At 33.0% G+C, this 19,190-nt stretch overlaps 1 protein-coding gene across 1 annotated transcript; it reads right to left on the bottom strand.

The window, feature by feature from the left end:
- Positions 1 to 4,149: 4,149 nt before the first annotated feature.
- Positions 4,150 to 6,905, bottom strand: LOC107826085 (small ribosomal subunit protein eS6-like). Its single transcript, XM_016653032.2, has 6 exons — positions 6,766 to 6,905; positions 6,616 to 6,680; positions 5,235 to 5,292; positions 5,039 to 5,147; positions 4,667 to 4,939; positions 4,150 to 4,567 (listed from the first exon to the last, which is right to left on the bottom strand). The coding sequence occupies exons 1-6, from the start codon at positions 6,769 to 6,771 to the stop codon at positions 4,329 to 4,331; spliced, it is 750 nt and encodes a 249-aa protein (XP_016508518.1). The 5' UTR covers positions 6,772 to 6,905; the 3' UTR covers positions 4,150 to 4,328.
- Between the last annotated feature and the right edge of the window lie 12,285 nt (positions 6,906 to 19,190).

The following is a 19,190-nucleotide window of genomic DNA, read 5'->3' as shown; positions in this document are numbered from 1 at the left end:
AATATTTTTCTTTTTCAGTTGTAGCAAATCTTAATCTTCTTTATTAAATGGTTTAACTTTATCGATGGTGATAATCCCATATTGCGCCTAAAATTAAACAAAAGAAAAAAAATTAGTTTATTTAGAGGAAGAACGAAGATAGATCCACAAAAGATGCAGTTAAAATAAGAGGAGATTTTAAGCCAAATAACGTTAGTAAACACATAAGAATTTGGGCAACATCTTGCTGTAGAAACAAAAATATAAACACAATAAACAAAATTTAAAATGTAAAGGAGGTGAAGAAGTGTTATTTACAAAAAATAAAGCTCCCTTATCTATATGCTTGCTTTCGATGTAGAAGAGAGTTCTCTTAGAACCTTGGTTGTTCGACGTTTCCTTATACAAATCAACCCGTTCTTCTATCCTAGTCATAGCATAGAGTAATAATTTCTTCTCTATTACGACAATTATCCTCTAAGAAACAGGTAGAGATAAAATGAAAGGATTTATTGTAAATGTGTTTACAAAGATGATAGTTATTTAATTTGTGTTCTCGCTCCTTTTTTTTGCCGTGTAATGTCCTATATTTCAGTGTGCATGTATGCAAGTGGTTCTGTGCAAGTGAACGTGCAAGTGAAATGGGCAATGGGAAGTGAGAACGTGAGTTAGAGGATTTGATTAGTTTTCCTCTATTTTATCATTATTTGTTTCAAACTTTTTTTATATATATTATATTTTCAAACTCCAAAATTTTTGGAGCTTTGTCCCGAAGTGCCACTTGGCTAATTGTGGCTATGCCACTTGGTTCAATATGGTGCTTTTTTCCTCCCCTTTTAATTAGATATAGATATATTTTGGTTTTAAAAATGAGAATTTTTCTGGTGATGACACTTATCATCCCATCTTTGTTTTGCCTCTCCTATTATATATAGATAGAAAATATAGAATTTATTTTCAATATAAAGTTTTAATTTTTACATTCTTTACTATGTTTGTTGTGATTCTTAAATTTTCAGGGTTAATAAATAATTTTAAAAAGTATAATATCAAATATGTAAATTAATTTTTAAAATGTATTTCACTACATTCTCGCAACGTCTGAAAAAGTAAATTTAATGATTTAGACTTGGAGTAATATATTTTTTTAATTTAAGGTTTAGTAAATAATTTTAAAAAAATGCCCAAAAAGAGTTTGAATCCAACGTGGGAGTCCATGTTGTAGTTAAGTGGAAAGGTTCAAAAAATTCAAATTATTTTCTATTTTAAATTATTTTTGAATTTCCAAATGTATTGGAAGTTTGTACTAAAATTTAACACTTGTTGATTGTGCCACTTGGCATTCTAATATTGTTTTGTCTTTCCTATTCTATATAGATAGATTTCATACTTTATTTATTTTTAGTAAAGACAAATCTTATACATTTAGACATTAAGAAAAATAAAAGTGGTCTTAATTATTTAATATTCAAATTTTAATACTACAAAATTTTACTATTCAAATGTGTGTTCAAAGAAAGTCTTAATTCTAATAGACATCTTAACGTTTAAAATTATATTCAAATTCAAACATTTTAATCTTTAGAGAATAATTAGTGCATCTAACTGGTCTTTGATTTTACTCTGCCAAAACAAAAAAGAATTAAAACCAATCTGGAAAGACATAAATTTTGCAACTTCGCCGAACTAAATCCTAGTTTCATTATTTATTTGCCTCTTATGCAAAAGGGGTTTCTCATTCAGGAAATCATCTTTTTACTGTCTACTTCCATGTTTTAGCAATTGTTGAAGGAATTTCAGGAAGACACCAAAATCCGAGACAAGAATTTGGAATTCTATGTGACTGACTACTGACTAGTTGCTCCAAGCTCTTCACTTGCATTTGCTATTTTGTGGGGTAGGAACCAGATTGGTGAATGTTGCACCTGTTGTCGGCAAGATATGTGACACCTCACAAGTTGACTAGTATTCAACCAAGAGACATTTCATTGGACCGTTACAATGCTCGTTTAACAGTGCAAGTACAAGTGAATAGGTAAGAAGTAGAAACCCCATATTGATCCATTATTTTGAATTAAAGAATTCAAAATCAATCAAATCGGATTCGAACTTATGACCAATCGGTTAACAGTTGACCGCTCTAGTACTACTGAGCTACTAAGAACAATAGAAGCTGAAGTCCATCAATAGCACTTTAGCTTTTTCAATGTATCGTCTTTCTTTTGATTTATCCTCGGCTGGTTGATATTACAATACGTCAGTTAGTTAAGATTCGACATAGCAATTTTTTCTTGAAATAACACGATGGAGAGAAAGTCCATATGTTTGATAAGGGATTGAGCTGCCCTGTTTGGAGATCAGAGTTATTAAGTAGAGATTTTCTAAGTTGTTTGCATAGTAACTGACTGTTTGCTGTGAATTTTCCAGATTATGAGCAAAAATGGAAGAGTGGATGCATCCAAGTAACTGTCTTTTATCATTAATTTGAGAAAAAATAAGATGGTATGTAACACTTCATATGGTGCGCCAGTTTTTCTACTGTTCAAAAAGAGTATAGAACTAACTATATATATCTTGCAACTAGGAAAATGGACATCGTCGTTCAATTGACGGACTTCTCTCTTTCTTCTTGCTTTCGCGTTTGTTCTTTGTTATTTGTTGTGACCCTTTCGTCTTTGAGACTCTTCTTCGTAAGGAAGTTTTCAATAGCATAGACTTGAAAGTGTTATCACAACATTTACGACTCAAGTGCTTCTTCATGCCACCTTATATATTAAGCAAGAAATAATCGTCTTACAAATTTGTCAACAAGTACTAGCTGTCTACAAGTTATATTGCACATGGAAAGTTACTTTTTAACTGCATAAATAAAAAGACTTTCAAGAAAATTACAAATGTACTGTGTAATTAAGGAGGGTCTTACAAAAGCTTCCGATAGTCAGATAGTCGATACTAGTTATTTTTTGGTTATCCCCGATTATCAAGAAAAGAATTGGTCAACTTAGTGAAGCAAGTCTCCACGCTGATCTATTTATTCTGATTATCGATGTAACATTTTTAATGGCTATCGCAGTAGTCATTTGAGAATGATTAGCATCGCAAACACGTCCACTGGATCCATTGAACTGTAACTATGCTGAGGTTTAATTAGGACAAAAGAAATTCTTGTGACATACTCGGAAAATAGTATTATAGTAGTTCATTCAAATAAAAACATGTGAGTAGGGGTGTTCATGGTTCGGTTTGGATAGATTTTTCCCTAAAAAGAAACCAAACCAAGTAAGTTGGGTTTTCAAATATTAGAACCAAACTAAACCAATTAAATCGGTTTTTTCTCGATTCGGTTTATGTCGGTTTTCGGTTTTCTATTATTTGTCGGTTTTTCCTTAAATATAAGACATATACTACCAAACACATATTTCAGCGATCACATTTTCAACGTAACACTATCAAATCAATTGCCCGTTGAAAAATCTATTATTTACCAAGATATGTTGATGATAATTGAATCAAATAGTGATGAATAATTTATGGACTCAATTAAAAATATATTATTTTTAACATGAAATAGATTCTTACATGTAACAAAAGAAAACTACTAATTAAACTAGAATGTAAAGGTAAAGAATTGTACTAAAAGTGCGGTTAATATTTACTATAAAACTTCGTATAAAAGTACACATATATAAAATTTTTAAAACTTCGTATAAAAGTATACATATATATAGGTGTAATAATAAACTTAAAATAGCTACTCCTACATTTGGTTTGGTTCGGTTTTGTTTTAATTAAAACCAAAACCAAACCAAATTTGATCGGTTTTTAAATTTCAAAACCAAAACCAAACCAAACCAAACAAAAAATCGGTTTTTTGGTCGGTTTGATTTGGTTGTGAGTTATTAAAGGCGTATAGGCATTTGGCTAGATAAGTTTTAAATTTCTTTTTCTTTCTTTCTAAAGGAAACGTTCACACAAAATCATCCCAAAGAAAGATATATTTCAAGTTCTCCAGCCCTTGGAAATTCGGCACATTCAGAGATATAACACGAGGGCAAGGCAAAGTGCTTCTGCTACAACAGATGCAATTTTAATTGCCTTGCAATACCCCCTTTATCAACTGGCGGACAAACAGACGGAGAACATGGCACAGTAGCCAGATCCAACCCCAAGGAAATAGAAGATTGTTGAATATAAAATTTATGTCAAGTAACCAAAATCTTCAATCTTGAAAGTATCAGATCAACTCAAAATCTCAGCAACACTCAAAATTATCAAAATCATGTATGTAATACATCCAGCAATAACATAAATCAGACCCACCAATTAGCAGGAAATACATCCTACTGATTCTAAGCAGCAATAGATGGCTTAGAAGCTGCAGAGAGTCTAGACCTCTTCTTAGCCAAACTCTCACTACGCTTCTCTCTTTGCTCTTTCAACCTTGAAGCAAGAAGCTTCTGATATTCAGCTGCTTCCGACTTGGCCTTGACAATTCTCTTCTTCTTGTCAGCGATTCTTGCCCTCTTTCTTTGAAGAGTCAAGGGTGTCACAAGCCTCTGAATCTTAGGAGCTTTGCTTGCCTTTTTGCCTGTCGCACAAAACATCATAATAGCATTCAAAATTTGTCCAAAATGTTATATTTTGAAACAAACCAGACTAGAATCTGATGAGCAAGGAGACAACTCACCAGTTTTGGTAGTGAAATTTCGGCGGTAGGTATTGACATACTTCCTGACATCATCTTCCTTGGAAAGGTTAAAGAGCTTTCTGATCTTTGAAGCTCTCTTGGGTCCTCTCATCCTTGGTTTTTCCGTGTCTGTCAGTCCAGGAAGATCATTCTCACCCTTTTTCACGATAACCAGATTCAGAACAGAAAGATCAGGGCTAACAATGCATCCACGAACAGACTTCCTTCTGCGCTCACCATTTCTCCTACCATACCCCCGGAAACAAGGAGTACCTGGTTATAACGTAAATCTTCAGATAATTCCAAGAAAAATATATTCAAAGAAAATAGGTACAAGCTTAAGATAGCACATTAAACACACATTACACATACCGCGGTACAGCAAAAGGCGAACACGGCCTGGAGTTAAAACTCCCTGCTTCATTGGGAAACCCTGTTTGTCACATCCTCCCATAATCTTGAATACGTAACCCTTGAATTCCTGTCATTGCAAGACACAACATGTTTGAGATAGACTCATACAAAGTGCCACCGAAAGAGCCACAAAAGAATTGGAACGGTTACTTACATCACCCAGGGCATCTCCGCTGACCTCTTGGGAGATCCTTTTGTCAAAAAAGGCTCGGCTGCGATTCCAGACATCAGGTTAGGTAACAGAGCAAACTACCCAACTAATACACTAATGTCAAACATTTGGCATACCAACAACTGCCATAACAAAAACAAAAAGGGAAAATTTCTGTATGTAATACAACTACAAGGCAATACACCTATATAAACAGATAGTAATTAAATCACAGCTTTTGGATGAATGGACAAAAAATAATGTCAATCAGGTTAAACTAATTTAACTTCTGATTCAAATGCAGACATTCAAATTTAATTGCCTAATCAAAACTAAATGATGAATTCCAGTTCCTAATCAGTAATATGTTCATTAATAATTTTCTTTAATGATTAAGGAGAACATAACTTTGTAAGTTATTACTATAGTGTAGTGATGTTACATTCAAGATAAAGCCCATGAGCATGACAAACAAATTGTGAATGAATTTTAAGTTAATACACTGACAGTGTAAATAAGTTTTACACCATCAGTTCAATTTAACCGGCTCAACAGGTTAGTACTCTATTTTATAAGTTGCCATATGGTCCATATCAGGCTTGCTATGAAGATTCACCAGACAGTGTTTACCGGCAGTAACAGAACTTAAACGTTTGTGTAATTGTTTGTACCCAGGTCCAACAACAGAAACATATGTTTTCTCAAAGCGCTGCATTCTACTAAGAAAAATGCATGATTTACTAGCGATTATTACCACTCCATGAAACAACAGATTTACTCTTCAATTCAAAAAGCATCCTACTATGTGTACCAAAATATTTTCCAGACTTTAATCTTTAAGTTAAAAAGCACCTACAATTAGATATAACAAGCTGACTATCTACAAGATCTTCATAAACCCAAAAAAAACGGAGTCTTTCTTAAATCGCGGTGGTGCCCGGATCAGCTTGGGCGCACTTCAACTGTTCCATCGAGGTAACTACTACCTCCTACCACGACAGGTAGGGACCATGACCTAGGGACCAAGACCTAGGCACTTAAGTATTAAGCAGGCAAAACAACGCGGTATTCAGAATGCTTAGTACTTTAGGCTGTTTTAATGGGTAGTGTGTAAGTTAAAGACCATAGAACAATTATTAATACACTAACAACAGAAATCGAAGTAATTTCTTTTTCGAGGTACAAATATCTAAAACTTAATTGAAAATCTCAAGATTATTCATAAATCTGGTAAAAAGTAAACTACCTATGATTACAAGAATATAACGCTGTAGGAGTATTAATAATGGTAGACTAACAAACGACATAAAACTGTACAGCAACGAAAATGAAAAGGATAAGAGAGCAAATAGAGAAAGAAGATGAAAAAGGGATTAGCTGTTACAGTTTCTGGTCATCATCGATCTCGAGCTTCTTCTGGCATCCAGTTGTTGGATTTGCAATGTTAAACTGTAAAAAAACAAAAACACATACATTAACTGCATATATTGAACCTCCATATAGATTCATATCTATCATAGGTTTTTGGTTGTACCTTCATCTTCGAATGTCGGCGAAGATGAAAATGTTGAAGAACAAGACTAGCTGCTGTTCAGCTCTCTATTAGGGTTTTGACAGGGAACACACCCTTGTTTCATATACTAGAAGATAAACCAAAGGGCTGCAGCATTTTGGGTTTTAGCCCTTTGTTGGGCTTAGCTTTTGGGCTATTCGTAGGGCTTACGTCGGTCAATTTGCAGCCGTACCCTATTTTTATATCACCTTTTAACCTATACCCTATTTTTAAAAACTATTAATCTTGTAACCAACTAACAAAAAATTCGTAATAATATGACCATTATACCCCTTCCAAAACATATAAAAGTTGCATCAAGCATACCCAGATTCAAATTCCAGATCTCCTCCGTATCTCCTCCATCAGTCCGTCTCTCCTAAGATCGCCTCTCGCAACCAGATTCAAATTCCAAATTCAAATTCAAATTCAAATATATTGTAAGTATTCAAATTCATCTCCAGAATTTAAAATAGTTTTTATATGTTTTCTGATTGATTGATTGAAGTTGTTTGACGAACTTCACTAATATGCTGAATTTGCATTCTAAATATGTTTGACGATGAATTCTAACATTCTAATCCGATAAATATGCTGAAACAAGCTAAAGTTATTTAGTTCATATCTAAAAAATTCAACAAAACGAGCTGGCAAATAACACAACGAAGAAAATTACATATTTAAAATTTTCGGCATATGTGCTGAAGTTTTTTTGTTAATATTTAAAAGCTGAAGTTTTTCTATTACACTGGGTAAAAAAAAAAGATAAAACATCAATTAAAATTTCATATTGCACAAAAAACTTTGGCATAGGTGCTGAAATTTTTTAGTTAATATTTAAAAACTTCAGCAGGACGAGCTAAAGTTTTCCTCCTACACTGGGTAAAAAATAAAACATAAATTAAAATTTCATATTGCATAAAAAACTTCGGCATAGGTGCTGAAGTTTTTTAGTTAATCTGTAAAAACTTCGGCTAATGGAGTTGAAGTTTTCTTCCTGCACTATGTATTTTATTATCCTTTTTTGGAAAAACTTCATACCAAAAACATAAAACATCAATTAAAATTTCATAATGCATAAAAAATTTCGGCATAAGTGCTGAAGTTTTTTAGTTAATATTTAAAAACTTCAGCAGGAGGAGCTAAAGTTTTCCTCCTACACTGGGTAAAAAATAAAAACATAAATTAAAATTTCATATTGCACAAAAAACTTCGGCATAGGTGCTGAAGTTTTTTTAGTTAATATTTAAAAACTTCAGCAGGAGGAGCTGAAGTTTTCCTCCTGCACTATGTATTTTATTATCATTTTTTGGAAAAACTTCATACCAAAAAATGCTTATGTTTTCAGGAATATGTAAAATATTTTTCATATAATTTTTTGTATGCTGAAGTTTTTTTAGTTCATTTGCTAAAAATGCTTAATATTTTGTCGTGCAATATGTAATTTTCGGATAAGTTTTTGTTAATTGTTCTGTTATTTCCTAAGTTTAAAAAGAATTTTTAGTTCATGCTTGAAGTTTTCATCAAGCACTGTGTATTTTATTATTATTTTTTGACAAAACTTCATACCAAAAAATGCTTAATATTCGGATTAGTTTTTGTTAATTCCTGCTGAAGTTATATAGTTCATTTCCTCTGCTATTTTTCGAGTTTGAACATAATTAATATTAAAAAAATGCAGAAAAAACTTAAAACAAAAACTGAATATTTCATTAAACATCAAAAAAGATATATTAAATTACATAAATAACAAAATAACATAAATAACAAAAAGAAAAACTAATCGTTCATATCATCATCATCATCATCGTCATTACCAGATGGACGAGCATCTTCATCAGCAAGATTATCAAATCTTGCATACATCACAAGCGTATCAAGTTTGTTGTTAATTTCTTCCAGCTCCCTGTCGTACTTGTCTATGAGCTCATCCAGTTTCAGCTCAAAAGCCTCTATAATGTCTTACTTGATTTCTTCCACTATTTGCCTGATGACAGCATCCATTTTTTTCCTTTTTGTATTTTATGTCTGCTAAAATCTATGTGTTTGAGTGAATAAACTCACAAGGAATAGCATGCTTATATGGGGGAAATTTTTTTGCATGGTATATGAAAAGGCAAAGAGGAATTTTAAACGTTGTCTAATGAAAAGCGTGCATGAATGTGATGGGAATGTAATTATTACACTAACACATACCCCCAACACAATATAATTACTATTTTAATTGTGTAGGTTACTCTTGTATACTATGCAATTAATGCTGAAACATGCTTAAATTTGTTGAATTCATTTGCTAAAACTTCAGCCCAATATGCTGAAGTTATTTAGTTCATTTCTAAAATCTTTAGCACTTAATGAGCTGAAGTTGTTGTCTCTGCATTCATGAATCCCTATCATACAGCTTTTTCAAAAAAACTTCAGCTGATATGCTGAAGTTATTAAGCTTATTTCTAAAAACTTCTGCACTTAATAAGCTGAAGTTTTATGTGCAACATTCATTAATTATGTCATACATCTTTTTCCAAAAAATTTCAGCAGAAGATGCCTAAGTGATTTAGTTCATTTGTTAAAACTTCAGCACAAACAACCTAAAAATTCTTCTGTTCACTTTCCTAATACTTGCCACTAAACATGAATCTGCAGGATGAGTTCAATTTGCGTTGTTATAACTTTCAATGGGAGTTGGACTCCTGATTTCAAATACTTGGATCATGATACAAAACTTGTTCTACTTAATAAGCACATATCATTCAATACTTTCCTGAAGAAAATTAGTGAAGTTGCAAATATTGATTCAACCAGATATGCACTAAAAGTATGGTTTGATATCAAACTAAATACAAGCAAAGGAATGCTTGTAACTTCAGATGAAGAACTCAGTACCTGTATACATTTGCTTACAACTGATTCACCCTACAAGAATTGCCATTTCATCATCGAAAAAATACAACCTTCAGAATCTGCAGCATTCAAACAATCTCTTGCATATGCGATAGATTCAGAACCTTTTGCTGATTATCAACATGAAGTAGGACAGCCAATAATGGAAGTAGACAACGAACTACAACCTTCTAACATTACAGCTGCTTCAGAATATGTAATGCTGCAACAATTACCCCCTCCTCCAATAAATTCAAACTAGTTTGTCGATGACCAAGAAGAAGAAGGACAGCTAATAATGCAAATTGACAACCAACACACAATCCAACAAACTTTTTTGTTACCTTCTGCAATGATAAGCAACAACGAAGATGAAGTAACATGGAGCTTATACCGATAACATCATATAGAATTGAAGAAATTGCTGAAAGTTCTTGTACTTCTCAGAAATCAAGAAAAAGGGTAAGGAGAAAGCTGAAAGAATCTCCACCATGTAAAATACGTAGGCACGATGCGTTGCCTGAGGAAGTAAGAGTTGGATTAATTTTTTAGAACAAACAAAACATGACTAAATTTTTCTGCAGCTTAGAGATAAACTAGAAAGTTGAATTCACTGTTGTTAGATCATATTCAAAGAGATGTGAGCTGAAATGCATCGTGGACAAATGTGGTTGGAATGTACGTGCTACCAGAATAAAAAATTCTACACTATTCAGGGTGATAAAATATCATAACATCCATGAATGTTCGGTTGATGCAAGAAAATTAGATCAAAAGCATGCTACATCAAATTTTATAAGTGAACAAATTATAGAACATGTTCGAGACAAAAAGATAGAGGTTACACCAGCCTTTGTAGAAAATGAAATGAAAAAAAAATTGGAATTGACATTGGTTATCACAAGGCATGGCGAGCTATTCAAAAAGTTGTTGCTTGCATAAGGGGAACACCTGAAGAGAACTACCGGATTTTTCCTTCATACCTACACATGATGGTATGCAAAAACCCAGGAACGTACACAAGCATAAAAAGAGATGTGCAGAATCGGTAACCATCAGCCTGAAGTTTCAAATGTTCCTATTTGAAAAACTTCACACCTTATGATTTATTTTTTTGGGTTTCACTGTACAATTTTGCTTACATGTTCTTTGCTCCTGCGGCATCAGTAGCTGGTTGGTCCTTCTGTAGACCCGTTATTGCAATAGATGCAATGTTTTTAAATTCCAAATATCGTGGTGTTCTATTTGTTGCTATATCAAAAGATGCAAACAATCAAATCTTTCCTCTATGTTTTGGTGTAGCAGAATCAGAAAACAATGAGGCATACATTTGGTTCTACGGGGAAATGAGAAAAGCAATTCAAGTCCGTCGTGAATTGGTTTTCTTGTCAGATAGAAACCAATCGATTGCAAATGGGATTAGAAAAGTTTTTCCTGAAGCTCACCATGGTATCTGCCTCTATCACTTTGAGAAAAATTTAAAGCAAAGACATGCAAAAGCCACGGGTAATAAATCTTTTTCAAAGTACTGCAAGGTCATACAAACGTGAAGATTTTAATCAGTTAATGCCCAACTCAAAAGTATTGACAAGAATACATACAATTACATAATGGAAAAGCCTCCAGAGAGATGGGCTCGATCGTGATTCCCACGGCGATGTTATGATATGCTAACAACAAACATGGTAGAATCAATGAATTCCGTTTTACTAAAAGGGAGAGAAATGCCTATTTTAAGAATGTTAGATTTCATCCAAGAAAAGTTAGGAGAGTGGTTTTACGAACGGAGAAAAAAGACAAATGAAACTTTTCACAGAGTATCAATATGGGCAGAAGAAGAGATGACTAAGAAGATGGACTTGGCTTGTAAAATGTTTGTGAGTATATTTATTAACTTCAGCTTTTTATATCTGTTGCAGTGATTTACTGCTTACATTTAAAAAATTTCATACTTTTTCTTTTTGAAGCAACAATACACTAATATAGTTTGTCTTAATTTTTTATTCCTTGTTAGGTGTTCAACCTTGATTCAATATTGTTCAGAATAAATAGTGAAGGAATCGAATTCATTGTGGACTTAAAGAAGAGAACTTGTGACTGCCTGGAATTCCAACTTGATGAATTGCCCTGTCCATATGCAATTGCTGTTATTAATAAGAGATATCTGCAGAAATCTAATTACTTCTCAAATTGGTATTCAAAGGAAACATGGTTGAAAACATATGAAGGACATGTGAATACCGTGGGAGATCAAAAATCATGGGATATACCACAAAATGTACAATCTGAGATCACAAAACCTCCCGATGTAGAGATTTTACAAGGAAGAAGACAAAAGAAGAGACATATACTTGTGACTGAATCAGTACCATTCAAGTCTACCAAATACAGTCGATGTAAACAAGTTGGGCATAACAGAACAACTTGCTTGTCTTCTCCAGCACCTCATCCATATTCAAAGAAACACACTGAAAAATACTCCAACCTTCAATAATCCTTGGTCTGAATTTAGACTTTCATTATTGTATGACATATTTGAAATGTGATTTTTTTCATATGAATAAAAAAAAAAGCTCTTGGACTATTTTATATACTGCTAAAGTACAAATCACTCATTTTTGTTGCGCATGCTTACAGGTTTGGTTGCATTTTAAAAAAGTACGAAATGACTTCTGCGAGAAAAAACTTCAGGTTACAGTATGTGAAATACATATCCTTAACACTCACACACACACATACGCGTACATCACACAAAAGAAAGGCATGTACAAACAAAATCTTAAGCATCTCTAAGCTGAAGTTATAGAAAATGAACTTAATAACTTCAGCATATTCATTAATGAATATGTTGAAGTAAACAAAAAAGCACAGCATAAAAACATAAAAAAGAATTACAAAAACTAAACATAAAAATCAACTAAGAAGTATAAAGCAAATACCAACAAATAACAAGGATAATGCAATAGAAAGCTAAGAAGAAAGAGGATGAGAATTACATTGATACAAAAAGAGATGATAACAACAGACAAAGTACAAACAAAAACATCAGCTCTCTGGGCTGAAGTTATACAAAATAAACCTAAAAACTTCAGCTCTCTGGGCTGAAGTAAACAAAAAACACAGCATTAAAATATAAAAAAGGATTACAAACACTAACAATCATCACCATCATCATCACAGTACTCCTCAATTTCTCTAAATATTTCATCATCATCAGTATCAGAGATAACTATAGGGTAGTCAGGCAAAAGACCACTGAATCCAAGAAGATCAATCTTCAACTTGTCGAAATCATCACGCAGCTGACTTTGTTCGACGATTACTCTGTCCATAAGAGAAAGAAGAGCCTTCAGGTTATTTTGCAGCTTGGAATAGTCGTTCCAGCTGGGAAACTGAAAACTATCAAACTGCTGCACAACCTTGTCGAACGAGGTTGAATAACCTCAACAACTACGTTCCAGGTTAAGCCTGTTCTGGAATGATTCATTAGCAAAGAAATGTGGCCTGATTCTCTCCAACCAGCCTTTATTTGATCCCACAAAAGCATAAGATTAGCCATCGGTTTTTTATTATACCACTCACACTTCAAAGTCTCCCACTTCTGCATGATTTCATCAAAATTAGGCTTCCTACTTCCGCTTCCACCAGATATTCTTTCTTTAACAAAAGTTGAAAGACTAAGGATGAATATAAATTTAAAGAAATATGATGGAAGTCTATGAATGTCTATGAAATTTTCAAGTGAAGAGATTGTTAATATAGACAAAGAGTTCACCTAATCAATTTAATATCTATAAATGTAAAAGTAACTTTTCAGGTGTTTTTACTGTTTTACGTTCAGAAAAATTGAATGAAACAAGATAAGTAGGTGGTAAAATAAGTATGTGGTAAATGCAAAAAGAAATGTAACTTCAGCCCTAATAAGCCCACAGTTTTTCTATAGTAAAAAAATAACTTCAGCCTGAAAAATAACTTTTCGGATCATTTACTATATGGTCAAACAAATTTAAATGAAAGATGAAGTAGGTGACAAAAGACAAAAAGTAGATAGTAAATGCAAAAAAGATAAGCATCAACTCAAAAAAAATACCAAAACATGCTGAAGTTTTTGTCATAAGCTTTTTCAAAAACTTCAGCCCAATGTGCTGAGGTTATTTAGTTCATTTATAAAACTTCAGCACATAATAAGCTGAAGTTTTTCATCGTGCATTCAATAGTTTTGTTGTAAATGCTTCTTCAAAAACTTCAGCTCAATGTGCTGAAGTTAGTTAGTTCATTTCTGAAAACTTCAGCACTTGATGAGCTAAAGTTTTTCTCCTAGACTCGATAGTTTTTATCGCAAAGCTTTTTCAAATAACTTCAGCTCCATGTGTTGAAGTTATTTAGTTCATTTCTAAAATTTTCAGTACTTGATAAGCTGAAGTTTTTGTCCTGGACTCGATATTTTTTGTCGTAAAGCTTTTTCAAATAACTTACGCAGAAAAAGCTTAAGTTTTTGTCCTACATTTGACACTTTTGTTATGACTTTTAACCAAAACTTCAGCTTAAAAGCAGAAGTTATTTACTTCATACTGAAGTTTAGCATATTTGAATCAATCCAAGTATACTAAAAAACTAACTAATGCGAATAGAACAAAAATTTAAAAGACATCACATAAATCACACAAAATAATGTATATTCACACAATCCAATTTTGTTTTCGCTTACATCCTTGAAAAAAAAATTAGTTTTTTGTTTACAAGTTATTCTCTATTCAAAAAATTGACAGAGTGTATTCATATTCTCCATAGTCATGTCCTAGTTACTCTTATTGGGTTTCTTAATAAAATTCCATGAACCTTCACTATGTCTTCAACTGATTCACAAAAACGGCAATACGAGCACCTTTCTTTACCACCTTGTACGGACCTCTGAATTACATTTTCCATATTAATGCATTTTCCACATATGTGCATATGGGAGGACTCACTAAGTGTGAAAAGGCGTTCATGCAAATTCGTTGCAGCACCATGATCTATAAGACAGTCACCCTCTATTTCACCAAATTTAATTCCACCAAAGCATTTTCTGTCACACACAGGTTGACAAAGTTTAGTACTATGATTTTTTTAGCAACTCCTGTTTTCTTTCATAAGAAAAAAACAAGAAAATGTTGGCAAAGACATGCTTACTGGTGTGCAACTGGGAATTCGTGGGAAGCAAAGATAATGAATAAGAAGTCCAAAAAACTTCATATGTGACGGAGAGTGGCCACATCAAATACTCGAGCCCCAGGAGCTCGAGTGTTTGATCTGGCCACTCTTCTTCACATATGAAGTATTTAGACTTTTCTTTCATTATCTTTGCTTCCCATGAACTCCCTGCTACAACCAATAAGCATGTCTCTGCCAACATTTTCTAGTTTTTCTTTGAATATAAATTTAAAGAAATATGATAGAAGTCTATGGATGACAATGAAAATTTTCAAGTGAAGAGATCATTAATATATCCAAAGAGTACACCTAATCAATTTAATATCTATAAATGCTGAAGAGATTGTTAACTGTTTTTTATTTAGAGAAATTGAATGTAACAAGATAAGTAGTTGGCAAAACAAGTAAGAGGTAAATGCAATAAAATAAATAGTAAAAAATAAGGCCACAAAAAATAGGTGATATAGGTGATAAATGACAAAAAGTAGCTAGAAAATGCAAAAAAAATAAGTATCAAGTTAAAAAATAGCAAAACATGCTAAAGTTTTTGTGCTAAAGTTTTTGTCGTACAACTTTTTCAAAATATTTCAGCCCAATGTGCTGAAGTTTTTTAGTGTATTTCTAAAAACTTCAGCTTAGCTGAAGTTTTTGTGTTGGATTCAATAGTTTTTGTCGTACAACTTTTTCAAAAAACTTCAGCCCAATGTGCTGAAGTTTTTTAGTGTATTTCTAAAAACTTCAGCTCTTGATAAGCTGAAGTTTTTGTATTGGATTCAAAAGTTTTTGTCGTAAAGCTTTTTCAAAAAACTTCAGCCCAATGTGCTGAAGTTATTTAGTGTATTTATAAAAACTTCAGCTCTTGATAAGCTGAAGTTTTTGTGTTGGATTCAATAGTTTTTTCGTACAGCTTTTTCAAAATAACTTCAGCTCAACGTGCTGAAGTTTTTTAGTGTATTTCTAAAAACTTCAGCATTTGATAAGCTGAAGTTTTTGTCCTTCAGTCGACACTTTGTTATGACTTTTAATCAAAGCTTCAGCTTAAAAAGCAGAAGTAATTTACTTCATGCTTAAGTTTTTTCCACAAAAATGTACTTAAAATTCATAATAAAAGACACAAACATATTTGTATAAACAAAAGTGAAATAAAAAAAATACTTAATGTATATTCACAAAATACAAATTATGCGCAACCAATCCTCTAATAAAAAAATTCACACACAGTCTCTTCAAAATTTCCATAATCATGTCCTTGTTGTTCTTCTGGAGTTTCATAGCCGCTATCTTTTTTTCACTTTCCATGAACCCAAAAATTGGCAGCCAATTCTCTCCTGAAGGTCAATGACTGACTTTGATCGAAATTGAAGACATCTTCTTTATTCAACTGCATATCAATTAACTTAAGAGCAAATACACCACAATCAACACTACAAAAAGAACATGAAAAATAGTTAACAAAAGGGCAAAAAATAATAAACATAAGATGCATGGTAAAACATATGCGAAACATGTACTTGTTAGTCTGCTGCGGTGATGTCATCTACTTAATTTGAAATTTTTCCACAGGACTATCCCCATAAAATTTATTGTGTGCCCCAAATTTCAAGCATTTGAGACAGTGTGGGATTAACCGGGCATAATTTCTGACATGTTCAACCGCACACTCATATGTTACACTGCCCATGGAATCATACACATATAATTTTATCTTTAAAGTCCAGAATTCCAAAAAGTAGTGCGTAGATCTCTGGCTCGTCATTGACTTAAGTCAAAATGGAAAGAATACTTTTCTGGTAGATGCCTATGAGATACCACAGGAAAGGTCGAGGCCTTTTACGTAGTTGGCCACCTTTTCATTCATTGATTCTTCCTCAAACCAACTAAAGTCCGTAAGTGGCCGAATAACCGCTTCTTCTTTTTCTTCTTGAGCCTGTTGTTTGGATATCCTCTTTCTCTTTGATTTGCTCTTTTTTTGATCCTCTATTCTCTTTTGCTTCCTTTTTCTAATTTTATCCATTTGTTCTTCTGAAGGATAAATACCAGCCAGCTTAGTCATATACTGATCAAGAATTAAATCTGTTACTGCAAATCTTGATTTTGGATAAGCTGGGAGGTGATAGCAATATTTTTTGCGCAAGTAATATATGCTCACATCCATATGCTGCAAATGAACAACAACAAATGATAACATGTGAAAAAACTACAAACAGCATGACAAAAACTTAAGCATATTCAGTTTGAAGTGTTAGAAAATAATCTAAAAAACTTCAGCATGTTTGATTTAAAAGTTTTGAAAAAAACTAAAGAATGCATGTCAAAAACTTCAGCACGGTTAGGCTGAAGTTTTAGCAAATAAGCTAAAAAACTTCAGCATTTTAGTATGAATAAAGCTGAAGTTTTCCAAATTACAGTACAAAAACTTTACTATAAAAAATAAGCTAAAGTTTTGGGAAATACAGTTGAAAACCAATTCAAAAAACAAACTTAATAACTTACTTCATCCACAAGATCAGAGTTAGGATCCATAAGCTCAGTAAAGAATGATTTTCGAATATCAATTCTAGTTAATCTAAATGGATTGGAATCATATTCAGTGGCATCCATCTCCAACCACTTTGTAAATCTTTGCATCAATCCACTGTCTTGATTAACATAATGGAAGGGACACCTTCGTATATTCTTTCCTACTTTCCAATCTTGCCCCCTTTCCTTTCGTTTATGAACTACGTAAGGAGATCTCAACCAAATACTCTCCATACGAATCCTTTCCCCCCCCCCCCTCTTTTTTTTTCTTCTGGTTTTCCTTTTGCTTGCTCTTCCTGCTGTTCCATCACAACTAGATGTTGTTGTTCACCAGCAGGGGGAGAAACCACAACCATAGTAGTAGATACTTTATCAACTCCCTGCTGTTCACGACGTTCTTGTCTCTCTTCACGAATAACAACAGCAGTAGAATTACCTTCTGAATCAGTCCCTTGTGTACTGCCAAGTGAAAATGAACATAAATTGAAGTTGGGGATATCACTAGTGTCACACATAGGAGAACTGGAAATCTTCCTTCTCTTAGGATTTGGAAGAAGTTGCGATGCATCAGATGATATCTGCAAAAGCAAGGAAAATATAAACATAAATAAAACTGATACAAAACACACATTACGCAAAAAAATAGCTTGTAATCGAATTGCAGAAAATAACTACCGGGTCTAAGTGTTGAGACACAGATGGTGTTTGCATTCCAATTGATCAATTTCCTTTACCTTCAGATATGCATGTATCTTCATGCGAAAAAAATAAAAAAATATATAAATAATACTGACTAAATTTTATAAAATAATACCAACACACTTCACACCTGTTTGTGAGCCAACATGTGTGAATAAATGTATTTCTCCTTTTTGATATAGCTGCATAAGCTCACCAAATTCTTTTTGAGATGCCTCGAGTCTTTCTGAAAAATCATTCAAAAACATAACAAAGAAAATAAAATATGTAAGGTTTCAAACTGTAAAAAATATACTTCGATCAAATGTAATAAATTCATGATCTATAGAATTCCTTGACATTTGTCTTCCGCTGTGGTTTCCCTAGGCTGCATGCCTTTCTCGATATCAGCATTTCCAGCTTCATTCAATTGTGCACCAACGTCGAGGAGCATTGGAGTATTCTGTGGAAGGTTTTTCTCAACTCTACCTTCATTTAATTCAGCATCATCAGAGACTTTTTGAGTCGTGTTAATTGAAGCACAACTAGTTTCAATTTCCACTGCATATTCATAAAGAGGGGGAATAGATCAGCTAGTTTTTCTATATATATATATATAACATAGTAAAAATTTATACCTGGACATTATCAAAAAGATCAGTTAAAACTTCAATCTCTAAGAAGGCTGAAGTTCGACAGTTACAAAAACAAAAACTTCAGCTCTAGAGCTAAAGTTCGATAGTTACAAAACAAAAACTTCAACTCTAGTGCTGAAGTTCGACAGTTACAAAACAAAATCTTCAACTGAAGTTTTGTTTCATGTTTTGTGTTTTTTTGTTATATATTTTTATGAACTATTATAAACTTCACACTTTATACCTGTAGTAACAATTTCCTGCGTATCACCACCTAAAATTTCCTTGCAAATAGCTAGTGCTCTATCAAACAAATAGCCCTGTCCAATATCGCTTTCCAAAGAACAACTCGATGCATGTTTTTAAGTACCAACAACTTGATCATCTGCACCTTGTTGTTGAACATGTTCATCGCATTCACTAGCTGCTTCCTTACTGTCATGACCCGGATTTCCCACCCTCGGGAGTCGTGATGGCACCTACTAATGAGAGCTAGGCAAG

Source organism: Nicotiana tabacum, chromosome 1 (assembly GCF_000715075.1).
Source record: "Nicotiana tabacum cultivar K326 chromosome 1, ASM71507v2, whole genome shotgun sequence".
NCBI classification, from domain to species: domain Eukaryota; kingdom Viridiplantae; phylum Streptophyta; class Magnoliopsida; order Solanales; family Solanaceae; genus Nicotiana; species Nicotiana tabacum.
This window is presented reverse-complemented; position numbering and strand designations above follow the sequence as displayed.

What these genes read in the sequence shown, in the direction of transcription:
- LOC107826085 (XM_016653032.2), bottom strand. An exon ending in ATCGATGATGACCAGAAACT is followed by an intron (nt 5,293 to 6,615) that starts GTAACAGCTAAT and finishes CTGGAATCGCAG; the next exon opens with CCGAGCCTTTTTTGACAAAA. An exon ending in AAATTTCACTACCAAAACTG is followed by an intron (nt 4,568 to 4,666) that starts GTGAGTTGTCTC and finishes TTTGTGCGACAG; the next exon opens with GCAAAAAGGCAAGCAAAGCT.